The 19093-nt window shown below is 36.5% G+C and overlaps 1 protein-coding gene across 4 annotated transcripts in view; it reads right to left on the reverse strand.

Moving 5' to 3' along the window:
- Positions 1 to 19093, reverse strand: part of LOC122793047 (serine/threonine kinase 11 interacting protein) — a 1659807-nt gene that overhangs the window by 610174 nt on the left and 1030540 nt on the right. For all 4 annotated transcript variants that reach the window (XM_044060719.1, XM_044060720.1, XM_044060718.1 and 1 more), the window contains exon 20: positions 7124 to 7233. In XM_044060719.1, the coding sequence (XP_043916654.1) occupies positions 7124 to 7233 (110 nt within the window). The remainder of the gene's footprint in view (positions 1 to 7123; positions 7234 to 19093) is intronic.

A 19093-nucleotide genomic window follows, 5' to 3' on the forward strand; every position in this document is an offset into this window, starting at 1 on the left:
AAATCCATCAAAACGTTTGAAAATACAACTTCAAATCAAAAATCCATCAAAACGCATCACAAATTAAAGTGGCAAAGACACTCTTTTACACTGGGTCTGCCCCCACAGCAGTAACTTGTAGATTAAAGTTCCACGGGTACACAACTGCAACGAAAGGGAATTATGCATACAATGCTGTATTTGACATCAGGTGACTTGAACAGTATATAACTCAACAACTAGTCATTTTAAAAGGTACTGACATCTATCTTACCCTTCAACAATCTGTGCCCACTTCATGGATTGATTGATTTATTAGATTTTAAGCACGTGCTACTGGTTAACTGTAAAGTGCGCTCTAAATAAGTGAAAATGTTTCCTATAAAGTTTCTGTTTTGTATGTCGTAAAGGAGATAAAAGAAATGGAGGTGGGGTCTTCAGAAAAGGGAAGGAGCAAACAAAGTGGAACAAAATGAACTTGTGGGAACACGATAAGCAGAATAATACAGAGGAGAAAGAGGGCTCAAACCTCTGGGAAGGCAGAACATGAGCAATTTAAGCAATGTTGGAGTGAATAACTGGTAAAAGGAAAGCATTTATGTATAATGCATAAAAATTAAAAATCTTTGCTATGGTTTGTTTTTCTTTCTATTAATGTACTTGCTTTGAGTAATTTATGTAATGTTGATATGAATAATCGGTAAAAGGAAAGCATATACGTATAACGTGTAAACATTAAAAACATTTGCTATGGTTTGTTTTCCTTTCTATTAATGCACTTAATTTGAGTAATTTATGTAATGTTGGCATGGATAATGGTAAAAGAAAAGCATGTATGTATAATGTGTGAAAATTAAAAATGTTTGCAATGATTTGTTTTCTTTTCTATTAATGTATGTGTACCCATGTTATTATTTATTATACCATGACCCCCCATTAATATTCCAAAACGTGCACGCTGATTGGCCAGCGTGCACGTTGTAAATCGACTTATACTAATGGAAAAAGGTCCAGTCGCCCGGACTTTTTCCATTAGTATAAGTCTCTTTTAAAACACTGTCTCGCTATGTTAAAAGAGTTTAACATAGTGACACAGGTTTAAAAAAAGCAACGGAGATCTCCGTTGCTTTTTTTTAAAGCTGTCTCGCTATGTTAAACTCCTTTAACATAGCGACACAATAGTAAAAAGCAACGGAGATCTTGCTTTCTCCGCTGCTTTTTTTTTAAACCTGTCTCGCTATGTTAAATGGGTTTAACATAAGCTTTCTCCGTTGCTTTTGGCCACAGCTCTGATGTACTGCGTAGGCATGCGCAGTACATCAGAACTGCCGCGGATACCAGACAGCTGCGGAAGGGCAGCAAAGAGGCATTATACAATGCCATTATTTAAGAAAAGTAATTATTTCTTTTCTTAAATAATGTCATAGTATAATAGCAATAACCCACTTCTGGGTGTGGGTAATGCGGGATTTACCCATGGTTGTAAATCCCGCATTACCCACACCCAGGCGTGGGTTATTGCTATAATATATCTGAACCAAGGTGTTCAAAAAAATATTTCATGCAACACACATCAGACTCTAGTATTACGCTGTTGCAAAAGTTAAATGGTGTTTATAAAAGCATCAGCTTAAAAAGCATTGGATGTAAAATATAACCATTAAGATATGACATGATGATTAAGATATGACATGATGCCCCTTCTTGAGATGTTTGTAAAACAATATAGTTTTCTTATAGGACCAAAGTCTCTCCAGGCAAACATCAGAATACACATATTACTATGGTTTAAAATCTGAAAAATAGTGGTACCTCTCTGTTTATGAAATAGATAAAAATGTAATGGATAACTCCAAAACATTCTTCACGAGAAGTTTATAAGTCTACAAAATAGAAGGCCAGTACCAAAAAACAGTGACACTGCTTTAGGAAAGAAGACTTGCAAAATCTATTTTCATATATGACACTGACATATTTTGTAACTGTTAAAGTGGTGTGTCAACAAAATGGTTGTATAATAACTAAGCCATGGTTACTATAGCCTCTGCGGCAACATTTCCTCAAAAAGTGCTCCTTGAATAACTTATTTTTAGTAAAAGCAGTATACAGTGTACTAGCACTCACATAACAGTAAAATATACAAGTATATAAAAAAAACAATTACATGAGAAGAAAAGAAATACAACTAACAATGGCAGGCTGTATTAGCATAAATTAATTTGATGATGAAATAAGAATAAAAAAAGGGAAAGGAACTGGCAAACAGTCAGGTAGATTAAGGGTTGAGAACATTAGAACAGGGTTGGAGAAGCTGTAGTTAGCAAGTATTGACTGTCGAATACAGATCTCCCGTGAAAAGAGGCCACTATCCTAGTGGGGCAAACCTGGTAAACAAAGGTAAATAAAATATATAAAATACTTAAGTGAGTTACAAATTATGCTATACTCGGGCAGTGATGACTCCCTTGAACTCATTTAGGAATGTTGCTTTAGTTACTTTACTTCTAATGATGTAGTGGATAGTATTTTATAAATTAGCCATAGCAAGAGAGTACAAGATATCTCTGTACCAGTTATAAGATTTGGTGATGTGTAAAACCAGGTTTTGCTTTATTGACATTATGGATGTTAGTGAGTGATATTTTTGTACCAAGTCTTTTTTGAGTTGTAGTACAGTATATATGAGTTTTAATTGTGACAGAATGACTGTATTACTTAGTTCTAGCCTTTTCATTTTCAGTAGTGCCTCACAGTGGTTTGATTTGGAAGGGGCTTTAACTGCAAATCTAGCAGTGTTATTGTAGCATTGTTCCAATTTTTTTATTAAATCTTTCGTATGTGTGGTAGAATGTTATCATTCTTGCTAGAATGTTAGACACTTACAGTAAGGATGAAAGAAGAAATGCTTGGGCAATGGCTGACAGGACATGCTGTGGAATGTATTATTTAGATTAGTACAGCATACCCTTTTTCTGATTAATTTTACAGATAGTAAAGCTATGTAGCAATTTGGAAAGTTGGACTGTTTCTACATGTGTCAACTAAGAGAATTAACAGGCAAATAAAGTTTTTCATTTGCTGTGAATTAGTATATGAATAGTGTTAACTTTTTTGGGGGGGAGCTTTTAATAGTAGTTTAATGTTGCATGGCCATTGTTCTGGGATGTTGGATGCTTGCTGTGTAACATTACATAGGCTGACTTTGAGCTACCATTATATAGTAAAATACAGACATCAGCATATTGTCCTACTCAGGCCCTGAGTGCTGCTATATGTATTGTTGTGGAACTCTTATTGTGACAGGTAAATGAGTAGATGTTGCTTTTTGCCATCTAACAGATACTGTTCTTTCTTGAAAGCTTGTGAACTACAGAATAAACTCCCTAATGTTGCCAAATCTATGAAGTAGTAATGAAAGTGATACTCTGTCGAAGGTTTTGGAGAGATCTGGGAATACTGCAGCAACATGGTGGCCTTGGTTTAATTGTTTACACATTTCATCTAGAAAACAGAGCACTGTGATTCAGTACTACTATTAGCTCTGAAACCATATTGGGTTTGAAATATTAAACTGGTTGTTTTTACACTCTTTGACTCCCACTGCTTGTTGAATATCAGACCTCTTATGGCCAGTTACCCATTAATTTTCACTGAAAGGATGTTGCCAAAAAGCAGTCTCAGCCCTGTCCCCTCAAGCATGGGAATTGGCTTCTCTGACCTCCCCGGAGAAATCGCCCCTCTCTATGTGCTTCCAAAGGTGTCTTTATCTACTTGAGTGGTTACAGATACAAGTTAATCCAGTCCACGTAGAATCATAGTGTGTGATTTGTTTTCTTTTTTCTGAGGAGGAAGATGAGGAGGATAGCCAGTGTACATTAACATTTCCTAGCTTTATGAATGTCCGTTTAATAATGGCAGTAATGCACAACAGAATGTTTCAAGTACTGTGATATTGCTGGTTGTGATTTTAAGGAAAACACATGCAGATTGTGGCATTTATTTAGGTGGATGCTAGTAAATAGTATTTTAGTGGTTCCAAAGTCTGGGACAGTTGTAGTGTTTGGGGCTACTAGGAAGATATTGGAGTAAATGGCAGCTAGATCACCAACTCTGCTAGCAACTCTTATAACCATAAAGTAAGCCTGGAAGCAATAGTTCTTCATCTTTGACTTTAGGTTTGAGTCAGCTTTCTGTAATGCAAAGTATACCTGGTTTCTCTGTGTCAATCCAGCTATGTCATTCTGTGACTTTATTACTAAGGTTTCTTATGTTGACACAGATAAGTTTAAGAGTAGGACATTAAAGGCTGCTGGACCTGGGTTTGGTTGTAGGTCTTCAGATACTGAAGTAAAAATGTACAGTTGTGCAAGACTGATGTATTCTTTACTCTTGGGATATCCTGCTGAGGACAGCCTAACATCCAGCCAGTATACCAGCGGCTTTACAACTTCCAGGTGCAGTACATGAAATGTCCTACGAGTTCACCTCCAGTTATCACACAAGTCTTAAAAGTGTTATCAAAAACAAAAAAATACTGCATCTATGGGCCCTGACAATATAAAGCACAACTTAACCATATCGCTACCACTGCTCAATCTCAGCCTCCATACAGATTTGGTACCAAATGAGTGGAGAACAGCTACAGTTATTCCCTTGCATAAGGAAGGACGTTCCACAGATCCAGGCAATCACAGACCCATAATTCTGACCAGTCTCATATGCAAAGCCATGGAAAGACCTATCATGGAACTAGTCAAATAGGACATAGAGAACCTTCAAACACTGGTCTCATCTCAGTTTGGATTCGTCAAGGGCAGGTCAAACTTAGTCAACCTGGTGGATCTTTGTAAAGGTCACCAAAGTAATGGATGAAGGCAACTTGTTACACACTGCATACCTTGACCTGGCCACAGGTTTTGACACAATTCTCCACTCAGGCATAGTAGAAAATTTAAGTAAACAGGAAATGAATCCACGTTACCATCTGGACTGTCAACTGACTCAAAGACAGGATGCAGAAAATGAAAATAGGGGAAGTTACCTCCACAAAGAGAAAAATCACCAGTGGAGTCCCCCAAGGTTCTGTGCTGAACCCCTCCTGTTTGGCATCTACTTTTCTAAAGTAAATGTTGACAGCAAACAGCTCTGGCTGACTAAGTCTGCCAAAGACTTGAAGCTAGTAGCAGTAATTGAATCCCTATCCTGCTGGTGCCAAAATCATGTACTGAAAGTAAATGCCAAAAAATGCATTGTATCGTTTGGGAAGTCATCTATCTCCGGGAACTACCACATTAACCATATACCCCTAACAGATGACCCAGTTGTTTGGGATTTGGGAACTTGCATGGACAGTTACCTAACTTTTGACCAACACGTGTCCATTGTTGTAAGAAAGTCCTTCTATAGGTTCATAGGTTGGTACTGGGCTATCTGCCCGAAGGCATATATTAGCCCAGCCACATTGTGCGGTATTCACCGCCCTTTTAGTAGTTCCCTAGACCCTTGTACTAGCAGCTAGTACCCTTGGCCCCTATCTAGTAGTGCTGTTGGTGTGATCCCCGGTGTGAACTTTCTGTTACCCATCCACTCATCAAGGTTCCTCTTGAAGAGTGACAGTGAGGGGCTCTGTCTTATGTAGATCGGGACCCTGTTCCATAGTAAGGGAAGTCTCTGCAAAGGGAATCTATCCCTCCAGCATGTTCTATTCATTGTTGTGTTGATGTTTATATCCCTAGAGCGTGTAGCTCGAGTAGATTTGGTTTTGCACAGTGCACAATTTACAAACAAAGGGATTGTATCTAGATGTAGGGATGTCATTGCCCCCCTTTACTCAGCTCTTATCAGGTGACTCAGTGAATATAATGTTCCCTTTGACACGTATCTGTCCAGACACATGAAATGACTGGAACTTTCACAGATACACTTTACTAAAATGATACAAGGCATAAACGATATGTCCTACATGGACCAACTCAAAGCCCTGTCACTATACTTTGTATCCTACAGACTGCTAAGAGATGACCTGTGTCTGGCATACAAGGCATCCCTTTGACCCAATACTGATGAATTTACTGCAGATCAGCAAGTCAAACGAAATCAGAAATACTCGGTCTGGAGATCTAAAGCTCTTCTGAAACAGGCTGCTATAATGGCAAGGTCAATAATTTGTCTCCATTACAGACAAAACACCTACTTCCTAGAAGAGAGACAGCAGTAAATAGCCAGGTTACCATGATGGCATCATATTATCCACATTTCATCATGGTATAGCTCTGAAGCTATAATCACTATGACAAGATAAGCAAGTCTGCTATTGCAACGCATCACTGACAAGTGCTCTCCTTACTTAACTGGTTCAACCTAGGAAACAAACTGAGCTGCTTAACTGCTTACAGCTACACAGTAGCGAAATACTACTGAAAAATTAAATGTGCAAGCAGTTTGGGAAAATACCCATGCTTCTAATAGACTTGTCAGAATGAATAAGACCCTGGCATGCAAAGTGCTATGAGCCCTGAAAATGGAATATGAACATTAAATGCTCATTGTTATGTATCTCTGTTACACTTAAAGTCTTACTTAAACAGATTTGTGTTAGTTAAACATACACAATGCAGACTGAAATAACAATGTAAATTGAGATATAACCTCCTACTGAATAACAAAAACATCTGATAGGGAAATTAAAGCATTTTACTCTGTTGTAATTGTAGATCAGTTCAGATTTCGATATCTCAATGTTTTTATACCTTTACTACTTGAACTGGGATGTTTAATTGGTAATTAAGGTGACACAATGTCAAAGAAAAGTTTGTATGTTCTATATCTGTATATAGATACAAGGGAACTCTGCTTTACATGCCATCAGTGATAAAGGGAAACAAAACAAGTTGGACTATTCCAGTAAATAAAAATTCACTAAATAAGGAATTTTCACTGTAATCTCCTAGCCTAAGCAAAATATGTAAATACATTCATACATCTTTATATGAAAATCTACATCAAACTGCATGTTTCTTTGATGGTGTTTGAAGAGTTATTAAGCATGTTCCTTTGTTAATGAAGAAAATAAGCAAAGGCTAACTATTTTCAATCTCCACATGGACCGGGATGGGAGGTTAATTAATTTTAGTTCTTTCTTTACCTTCAGAACGCAGCAGAATTCTTCAGTGTTTTCTTCAAACACCTCCATGTCCAGAAAGAGCTTAATTCTGTGGTCCACAGTTGTAAAATCTTCAGTTTCAAGATCATAACCTATAAAATGGAAGAGGATATATGCCAATGTTACAAAATGTGAACCACAGTCATTTCAGAAACAAAGAACAGCACTAAAGGTATATGATGGAAGATGGAAGTCAGATTTCTCTAAAGGCAGACACATTCCCTACATCTGTGCTGTAGTTTACTTACTGCAGCAGTAGGACAGCTTCTTGAAAAGCTGTAACTCACTTATTAGACCAGTTTGGGAAACATCACTAAAATAATATTGCATAAAGATTCATGCTGCTCTGCAGTGTTTAACAAACGCTGGGAAACATTAATGACCCAGAAAAGGAAGAGCACTCAAAACTGAATGCAATGTCTAGACGTAAACATACACACAGTGCTGGTGTCAGAGTACACAGCAGATCCACACACACCAAAATATAGTAAAGGCAGTAGCAACACCACAGACTAAAGCAAGGATAACAAAAATAAAGCAGTTCCCAAAGCGCCTCATTTTAACACCGTAAATAAAATCACCTCCAACTTCAAAGAAGTAGGAGCTGTGCAAACATGACCCCTCTATATATACAAACACAGCCTGTCAGAATCAAACAATTCATTATGTTATCAAAGATTCAAAGAAACTTCATTGTCATTTAGGACCACACAAGTGCAGCCTAAACAAAATTACAAATATCAGCTCATGAGCGAAATGCAGTGCAAATAACGTAGATACAACGGTATCAAAGAATAACATAAGAAAGAAAATAACACGTATGACATGCAAGAGGTAGTTTACATAAACGCATTCAATACCTATTATCCAGTGATAAATAATAAATACTCACCACTAAACCCCTACACTGTTAAGACAGAGAATAAATAGAGACTAGTGAAAAGCAGCTGTTTAGTTACCATATTGCACTTGTTAACTTTAGATGCGACTCAGTATAGCTATCATATTACATAATAGTAATGCCGGCGGTAATTGCTCAGAGGCAGCAGGATTAAAAGAAAAAAGAGGCTTCAGTGTATCAGGTATTATGGTTGGTGTCCACATTAATATGTCTCACAGCTGTAGGATACAAGCTGTTCCTGAATCTGATAGTCCTACAGCAGAAGCTGCAGTACCTCCTTCCAGACGCAAGTTGTGAGAACCAGTTGTGGGCCAGATGGGTCTAATCAGAAAGTATTTTACATGTTTTCTTTCTTGCGAAAAATAACTTGTATGGTAAGAAACGTGCAAAGCAACAATTTTGGTGAACTAAACAATGACTATTATACAAAAGTTTTTACATCCCATTAGAGTGCTCTTTCTTCTAATTATAAGGTAGAATGTAAAATATTCCATCAAATTAGTCCAGCAGCTACAATAAAGGAAAAATCACCATGGTTATATAAACATAAGTGGAAGCAGCCACCATTTTCTCTTTTTATTGAGCAGTAAAACTAATATTAAAAGATATTTCACAGAGAACAAACCCTTAATAACCACTGGTTCCATGTTGTACAGGGACAGAAAACCAAGATGACTTGGGTTTGGGTACTGGTCTGGGTGTTGGTTGGGTCAGTCAAGAACAGTAAGACTGAAGAGATGATGCCTGTTGAGGGACGTTGCTAGTGTTACTTCAACAAATAATGAATCTCCAGTGAAGAAAAGGGATTTAGCATGAGCCATTTGCTCAGAAAGGGAGGACAGTGCCCCCTTAGGGGCTTATGTCACTCATGGAAGTGGGTGACAATCCTAGCTCCATCTATTGTACACCTCTCCCTTAACACTTACAATGCATGTCAAGGATGTTGGTAATGCAAATAAAACAAATGCTGCCTGCTTTATGGCTGCGCTGTGACTGGTCTTTTTCCATCACTGTCAGATTGTAGATTGTAGTAGGGAAGTGGGGAAAAAAAAAATAAAAAATGAAAATACAGAAGGTGTCATGTAATAATAATATCAACAGCAGGTGTGCAGGCTTCCTTGCTACAGAGTACAAGAACTCCATTCCACCTAGCAGAATACATTTGAAATGAAAAGTGTGGAATGGGTCTCAGTTTGACAACCCTTTGACAAACTTTCTGTGGAAGAAAGGAAAAGAAAGGATGAGGGAGGAAATTAAAGTAAAAGTGCATCCAGGTGCCTCTACTGCTGAGGGTGACATTATAGGTTGTAAATATTGGCGGTTTCCGGCTATGCAAACAACAAGGACCACACCCACCACCTTCACCCACCCATGGAACAATAAGGAAAAGTTTGGTCTTCTCTGAACTTTACAATGAGACAAGGAAACATAAACAAAACATATGTCCAAGATAAAAGAGGTAGATACACCCAAGACATCAGTCAACCAATTATATATATCACAGCAAATTGAATTTATTGAATAAAGCGCTTTCACGTCTACCAGGACGCTTCATCAGACTTAATAATCACAACCATTATTACACTCATTTAGATAGCCCACATCCTCCTATCACAAAGCATATATCAACACTCATCAGTGATGCACAATACTATTGGTGTATGTATGAAGTAGAACATTCTTGCATAAATAAGTACAAACATATGCAAAATATTAACATATGTAAAAAATGTTATGCACTATAAAAACATTCATGAATAATATACAAGCATACAGAAAAATGTGTATAAAAAACTTATATTAAAAAACTTATATTAAAAACTGACCATCATAAAAAATGCTAGACATATTTTACTAGTAATGTATATGTTAATCTAACGTTTCAATGGTCTATCTACGAGAAAAGGTCTCAATGAAATCTTATCATTGAGACCATGACCTCTATCTGCCGATAGTTTAGTAATCCATTTAATCTCTTCTCTTTCTGTTGTGTTACGTATACATCCCAGTCTTTCTGTAGTAAATATGTGTTCAATTACCATAAAATTAAAGGAATGTGTACCATCATATTGCATGACATGATTGGCCAGGGCATTGGTCTCATTCTCTCTATTAATAGCATAGACATGTTCCCTTATACGTTCCCTAAGTGTTCTATTCGCCATGCCAACATAAAAACAGTGGCATTTCTTACATTGACTAAGATAGACCACATTTCTTGATTTACAGTCTGCATAGTGTGAGAACTCATACTTCTTACCAGTATCAGGGTGTACAAACACATTTGAATTCTTTACAAAAACACACTGATTGCAACTACGACAAGCATAAGTACCTTTCCTTTGTGAAATTATCCCTTCCTTCTTGTTCTTATTGTAACATAACAATCTCTTAAGTGACTTGGTATTTTTATAGCTAAACGCTGGTCTATTGCCTACTATATTAGCAATCTTGTCATCTAGCTGTAGAATATTCCAATGTTTTTTAATAATATCTACAACTGAAGTATTGTTATTAGTGTATGGAATAGCTATCCTTTTCCTATAAGGTTCATTCCTATTCCTTGCAATGTTGGTAGATGTATTTCTATGTATGTATGGCAAACCTATCCCTTCACGTTCCACTTCATGTAACCCTTTAAGATCTCTTCTACGATATCCCCTATCTAGAAACTCTTTCTCCATTCCTATAATTGCTTCAGAGAACACTGAATCTTTACTAATAATACGTCAATATCTAATAGCTTGTTTTTTGACTATATTCCTGTGTATATGTGGAGGGTGCATGCTATCCCTATGTAGGATAGCGTTCTTCCTACAGGATTTTCTGTATATCTCTGTACTAAGGACACCATTTTCCTTCTTCAATAACACGTCTAGGAATTCAATCCTTTTCTGTGAAATAGTGCTAGTTAGCTTCAAAAACGTAGTAGTACTATTCATATATATAATAAATTCTTCCAAGCTATTGAGGTCACCTCCCCAAATCAAAAAGACATCGTCCACAAATCTTTTATAACATTTAATGTACTTTGAATAAATAATATGTTCAAGTATACAGGTAGATTCCCAATACGCCAATACTAAGTTGGCATACGAGTTGGCGCATGATGTACCCATCACCACGCCCATAACCTGAAGATAATATTCTTTATCAAATGTAAACACATTATTGGAAAGAACTAGATCTAACAGCATAGTCATCCTTATAACATCACTATTGCTCAAACCTCTACGTAAGAGATATAGCCTTAAAAAGTCCACTCCTATATCATTTGGTATGCTAGTAAACAGCGCTGTAACATCTAACGTTACCATGTAATCAGAATCTTCAAGCTTATTGCCTAAATTAAAGCATGCTAAAGTTTCTAAAAACTGTTGGGTATCTCGTAAAATAGAAAAAGTAGAATCCACTATGGGTCTAAATTGCTTTTCAAGATAAATCGATGTACTCTCTGTTAACCAGCCTCTACCTGAGACTATCGGTCTAAGCGGAGGTCTGTCTACGGTCTTATGTATCTTGGGGAGACCTCTAAACATAGGTATAACAGGTTTTTCAACTAGAAAATATTTGTATAATCTCTCATCTATTATCCCACACATTAGCATATCATACAAATCCGCATGCATTCTCCTAATAAGTTTATCTAAATCAACAAAATTGAGTTTAACATATGTCATGCCATCTGATAACATCTCACTCATTACATTTTCATAATAAATCTTATCTAATACAACTGTAGCACCCCCTTTATCTGCTGGTCTTATTACTATCAAATTATTATTACATAAACTATTCAAGGCTGATTTCTCATTCATAGTCAAATTAAAAAATTCAGGTTTCTTCCCTTTATTTTCAAACTGTACTAAAAAGTCTTTCATACATGCTTTTTCAAAGCTTTCTAGTAGAGGATGTTGAGGTGGTATATATGTAGAAGGTTTACTAAAACACCGTTCATGATTGTAACTTTTACTTTCATTACCAAATTGTAGTGCTAAACCAACATTTCTTATAAAACACTTAATGTCCACTATTAAGTCACTCACATCCACATCTTGTGAAGGAATAAATGATAAACCTCTGTTTAAAACAGAGTTCATCTGATGTCAGTACATACCCAGATAGATTAACTACTAGGTCCATTGAACTGGTCTCAGCGACTTGCGTTGAAATTCCAGTTGTCCTTCTGAGGTTTTCCTCTTCCTCCCTTTGTACAGGGGACTCCAAGCTTGTTTGTTCTCCATTCTGAATGGCAGGGGAAAATGGAGGTTATTCACTTCATTGTCTGCATTAAGTACTAATTGTCCTTCTAAATGTGTAGTTTTCCTGCGTACTACTTGTTCATTCATTTTCCCTGAGTTAGTAGAGCTTTCAATATCATTTGCGAGAAGTCTCGCATTAGAACTCGGTTCAGTGCTCGCCTTGTCTAACGAGGAGGAGGTCGACAAACCGGAAGTTGAGGGAATCAATAGCGATAAATATAAGTTTTTTATACCCATTTTTCTGTATGCTTGTATATTATTCATGAATGTTTTTATAGTGCATAACATTTTTTACATATGTTAATATTTTGCATATGTTTGTACTTATTTATGCAAGAATGTTCTACTTCATACATACACCAATAGTATTGTGCATCATTGATGAGTGTTGATATATGCTTTGTGATAGGAGGATGTGGGCTATCTAAATGAGTGTAATAATGGTTGTGATTATTAAGTCTGATGAAGCGTCCTGGTAGACGTGAAAGCGCTTACTTTGTTCAATAAATTCGTATTGCTGTGATATACAATTGTGGTTGACTTCGATTGTCTTGGTGTATCTACCTCTTTTATCTTGGACATAGACATTACTTTTTGGAAGGTGATACTTTACCCTGGATTGTGTTTTTTGTTTTTTTGCTGGTTTGGATATTTTGAACATACCAGGGACATGACAGAAGGAACCATTTCTACATCTAATGGACTTCAATCAGTAAGGTCATTTGATTTTACGCAGTTGTTATGCATGGATACTAACCCCCTATTGAAACTCTCTTATGCTGAGTTAGCTAAGATGATATCTACACAGAAAGATTCACCTGTACAAGTGGAGACCTTACAATTAATGAGGAAACTTGAGGACGTCCTCACTAAGATAAAAAATGCTCAATGGCAGAAGAGACATATGGAGGCTTGTGTTAAATTCAGAATTGTTCCTAGAGGGCTTCGAATATTGAAAATGCCCACTTTTGGAGCTACATACCCTGAACTGCTATCAAAATGGCAGCGATTAAACCTAGAAACTAGTCAGAGCTATATGAAGCTCTTGATAGAGCAGTATTCATACATAGAAACAACACTCCATCAAGAGGCGCTGATATTAGAAAAACGATTGCTATCTATTCTTACAGACAAACAACTAAATGATTTTCGCCATGATTTAACCACGACAATGCAGGCTTTGGATAATAGACTGTTGCTGTTAAAAAAGAAGAAATTAGAACGTGATTGTTCCGATTTTTCAAGCGGGAACGTCTTTTCATGGCCAAGGGAATCCACACGTTCAGCTTATGGTGTTACTACTCCCATGGATACTAATTCCATTGAGCGTTCATCGCTATTGATTCCCTCCACTTCCGGTTTGTCGACCTCCTCCTCGTTAGACAAGGCGAGCACTGAACCGAGTTCTAATGCGAGACTTCTCGCAAATGATATTGAACGCTCTACTAACTCAGGGAAAATGAATGAACAAGTAGTACGCAGGAAAACTACACATTTAGAAGGACAATTAGTACTTAATGCAGACAATGAAGTGAATAACCTCCATTTTCCCCTGCCATTCAGAATGGAGAACAAACAAGCTTGGAGTCCCCAGTACAAAGGGAGGAAGAGGAAAACCTCAGAAGGACAACTGGAATTTCAACGCAAGTCGCTGAGACCAGTTCAACGGACCTAGTAGTTAATCTATCTGGGTATGTACTGACATCAGATGAACTCTGTTTTAAACAGAGGTTTATCATTTATTCCTTCACAAGATGTGGATGTGAGTGACTTAATAGTGGACATTAAGTGTTTTATAAGAAATGTTGGTTTAGCACTACAATTTGGTAATGAAAGTAAAAGTTACAATCATGAACGGTGTTTTAGTAAACCTTCTACATATATACCACCTCAACATCCTCTACTACAAAGCTTTGAAAAAGCATGTATAAAAGACTTTTTGGTACAGTTTGAAAATAATGGGAAGAAACCTGAATTTTTTAATTTGACTATGAATGAGAAATCAGCCTTGAATAGTTTATGTAATAATAATTTGATAGTAATAAGACCAGCAGATAAAGGGGGTGCTACAGTTGTATTAGATAAGATTTATTATGAAAATGTAATGAGTGAGATGTTATCAGATGGCACGACATATGTTAAACTCAATTTTGTTGATTTAGATAAACTTATTAGGAGAATGCATGCGGATTTGTATGATATGCTAATGTGTGGGATAATAGATGAGAGATTATACAAATATTTTCTAGTTGAAAAACCTGTTATACCTATGTTTAGAGGTCTCCCCAAGATACATAAGACCGTAGACAGACCTCCGCTTAGACCGATAGTCTCAGGTAGAGGCTGGTTAACAGAGAGTACATCGATTTATCTTGAAAAGCAATTTAGACCCATAGTGGATTCTACTTTTTCTATTTTTCGAGATACCCAACAGTTTTTAGAAACCTTAGCATGCTTTAATTTAGGCAATAAGTTTGAAGATTTTGATTATGGTAACGTTAGATGTTACAGCGCTGTTTACTAGCATACCAAATGATATAGGAGTGGACTTTTTAAGGCTATATCTCTTACGTAGAGGTTTGAGCAATAGTGATGTTATAAGGATGACTATGCTGTTAGATCTAGTTCTTTCCAATAATGTGTTTACATTTGATAAAGAATATTATCTTCAGGTTATGGGCGTGGCGATGGGTACATCATGCGCCAACTCGTATGCCAACTTAGTATTGGCGTATTGGGAATCCACCTATATACTTGAACATATTATTTATTCAAAATACATTAAATGTTATAAAAGATTTGTGGACGATGTCTTTTTGATTTGGGGAGGTGACCTCACTAGCTTGGAAGAATTTATTACATATATGAATAGTACTACTACGTTTTTGAAGCTAACTAGCACTATTTCACAGAAAAGGATTGAATTCCTAGACGTGTTATTGAAGAAGGAAAATGGTGTCCTTAGTACAGAGATATACAGAAAATCCTGTAGGAAGAACGCTATCCTACATAGGGATAGCATGCACCCTCCACATATACACAGGAATATAGTCAAAAACCAAGCTATTAGATATTCACGTATTATTAGTAAAGATTCAGTGTTCTCTGAAGCAATTATAGGAATGGAGAAAGAGTTTCTAGATAGGGGATATCATAGAAGAGATCTTAAAGGGTTACATGAAGTGGAACATGAAGGGATAGGTTTGCCATACATACATAGAAATACATCTACCAATATTGCAAGGAATAGGAATGAACCTTATAGGAAAAGGATAGCTATTCCATACACTAATTTATTATATTAATTTAATTAAGAAAATGATACCTGACAGCTCAAGACTTAGTAACTAACGATAACGTAGCTAACAAAATGAAGCACAATATGGAAGTTATATCACTGACAAGAAGTCTTGAGAACAAATTACAGAGATTGAGGAGTATACAGTGGCAGAAGCTACATATGCAGGCATGTCTGAGTTTCAAACTGGTTCCGCGAGGTTTGAGGGTACTTAAAATGCCCACCTTTGGAACAGCGTATCCTGAACTGCTCTCTATCTGGCAGAAATTAAATCTAGATACCAGTTTTGCTTATATCAATATTTTAATCGAACAATATAGCCTGGTTGAAAAAAGTTTATTGTTGGACATTAACACAGTGGAAAGCGATCTGCTGAAACTACTCAGTGACAATGAGATAAACATCATGTATCAAGATCTCAAGCAAATGTTGATGACATTAGACAATAAACTGAAAGAAGACAAAAAGAGAAAACTTGAAAGAGATTTTGCTGATTTCCAAAAAGGCCACGTCTTCTCTTGGCCAAGGGACAAGGTACAGCAAGCTGCTAATCGACATCATCATAATGCCACCAACATAACATCCAAGCCGGTGCTTCAAAATGCAAAATCAACAGTTAGCAACGCCCATTTGGTGACGTCTTTGAATGGAGACACTGGATCGACTGCTACTATAATGCAGCCTGCCAGCACTACACCGAGTGCTCCTCTTCTTACTTCTATGGTAGTTAAACCGAAACAAATTACCATAGAAGCTATGATACATTCGGAGGATCAGGACAGTAGAGAGACACAAGCAGCGCTTGTATCCCCAAGCGACTTTGCCGATAAAGAAAAACGGAGAAAACAGACAACTTTAGATTCATTTATTGGAGGCCCTGAAGAGGAGGTATTTGGTGAAGGCGAAGGTTTCCCTTCTTTTCCTTTGCCAATAAAACCATTCGAAAGAAGGACATGGTCCCCGTTGAACAGGATAAGAAAGAGGAAGAGCACAGAGGAGTCGTTTCAACATCAAAAGAAAGTGATGAACTTCACCAACCTGACTTAATTATTAACATTTCAAGGTACGAACTAAATGTCCATGAAATTTCATTGTTGAACAAGGGCTTAAATTTTATACCCTCATGTTTAACAGACTTTGCTGATTTATTAGTTGACATTAAATTATTCATCAGGAACCTAGGGTTAAAGCTACTATATGGGCAAAATAACTTGAATGTTCATAATACAGCACCAAATAGTTTTAAGAAACCATCTGTTTTTGTACCGCAACTCCATCCGCTTTTGAGAAGGCATGTGAAAATGATTTGTTTACTTTATACAACAACAACAAACTGAAACCTGAGTTTTATAATTTAACGATAGAAGAAAGGGAAGCAATGTTTAGCTTACAGAACGACGATGCTATCACCATACGTAAAGCAGATAAGGGGGGTGCTATTGTTATTATGGATAGTGACTTTTATACTAACAGAATGCAACAAATGTTAATGGATGAAGATACTCATGTCCCTCTTGATTGGAATACTTTAAGTAATTTAATTAGAGAGGTACACAGTGCATTATATGATATGTTGTTATGTAAGAGCATTGACAAGGAACTTTATAACTACTTTATAATTGAGAACCCTTTGATCCCTACGTTCAGGGGCCTCCCTAAAATACACAAAGATCGACACAATCCCCCTTTGAGACCTATTGTGTCGAGTAAAGGCTGGCTCACTGAATCACTCTCTATCTATTTAGATAAGATGTTTAAACCTATTGTGGCTAATACCGAACAAATTATAAGGGATACTCAACAGTTTCTGGAAAAACTTTCTATTTTAAATAAGTACCATCTGTTATCCAGTGACGATATTTTTGTGACGCTTGATGTAACCTCACTTTTCACTTCTATACCGAACAACGTTGGCATTGATTATGTGCGTCAGTTTTTATTAGGAAAGGGCATAACTAACACAGATATTATGAAATGGATGAGTTTATTAGAACTAGTCCTTGAAAATAATGTTCTACTTTATGACAACAATTATTATTTGCAAAAGAAGGGGGTAGCCATGGGGACCCCTGTTAACACCTATGCCAACTTGGTGTTGGCACAATGGGAACAGACTTTTGTATTTAATCATGCCCTGTTTTGTAAACATCTTAAACATTACAGTAGATTTGTTGACGATGTTTGTATTGTATGGGGGGGATCGGTTAATTTATTGACAGAGTTTGTGAGCTATCTAAACACTACGACTGATTTTTTACATTTTGAATGCAATCATTCTACTTCTGAGATTGTGTTCTTGGATGTTAAATTGGTTAAAGGAGCAAACTGTATAGATACAGAGTTACACAGGAAGACATGTTGGAGAAACAATCTATTGCATCGTAGCAGTATGCACCCTAAACACATTCACACTAATATTGCCAAGAATCAAATGCTGCGGGCTTCAAGACTAACCACCCAAGAGAAAACATTTAATCAGCAAAAAACTATACTTAAAAAGAACTTTCAAGAAAGAGGATATAAAGAAACTGAAATACATGAAGCTTTAACTCATGGTAATTTTCATAGAACAGGCAAAGGCACCCCTTTTTTATCAAGAGATGCTGATAATGAAGGTCTAAATATAGAAGGTGTGCATCCGACAGTAAATAGACTCATTATTCCATACACCAACACCAACACTCAAATTAGGCAAGTTATAGGGAATAATTGGAAACTTTTACTGATGGATGAGAAAATAAGAGATTTGGTAGATGTTAGACCAACTATATCTTACAGAAACATGAAGTCCTTAGATAGGAGACTATGCTATGAACAAACGAATAAAAACAAATTTAAGCCACAAAAGACAGGCACTTTTGCTTGTCAAACATGTAGGCAATGTAAATACATAGCGACAACTGATAGATTCTTACATCCTTTTACCAAACATGAATATACATTCAGGGGCTATGCAAACTGCAGGACTAGAGATGTCATATACCTCGCTCAATGTCAAAACTGCAATCTCTTCTATGTTGGTAAAACTAATAGAACAATACGCGAGTGTATTAGAGAACATATTTATGCGATAGAGAAACAGAATACAACCAATGCATTAGCACGACATGTCCTTGAAAAAGGAATTTCACATTGTTTCAAATTTATGGTCATTGAGTCAGTTATTAGAACAAGCAGATTAGGGAACATTAAAACCTATACAGAAGAGGTGGAGAACAAATGGATTTTGAGGCTACAAGCCCATATATATGGGCTTAATGATAAAATATCCCTTAAGCCATTTCTGGCCAATAGACCATTGAATCATTGATATTTCATTGATGTTATTTATTCGTAGCCCCTATTTTAGTTGTAGCCTCTATGTATATGTTTCTTAAGCTATTCGTATATGTTTTTTATATATGTGTCTTTTTTATATATGTGTCTTTATATTATTATATATACCTATGTATATGTTTCATAAACTTGGTAATATATCTAGAGCTGTTTGA

Source organism: Protopterus annectens, chromosome 2.part0 (genome assembly GCF_019279795.1).
Source record: "Protopterus annectens isolate FY-2018-M chromosome 2.part0, PAN1.0, whole genome shotgun sequence".
NCBI classification, from domain to species: Eukaryota; Metazoa; Chordata; order Ceratodontiformes; family Protopteridae; genus Protopterus; species Protopterus annectens.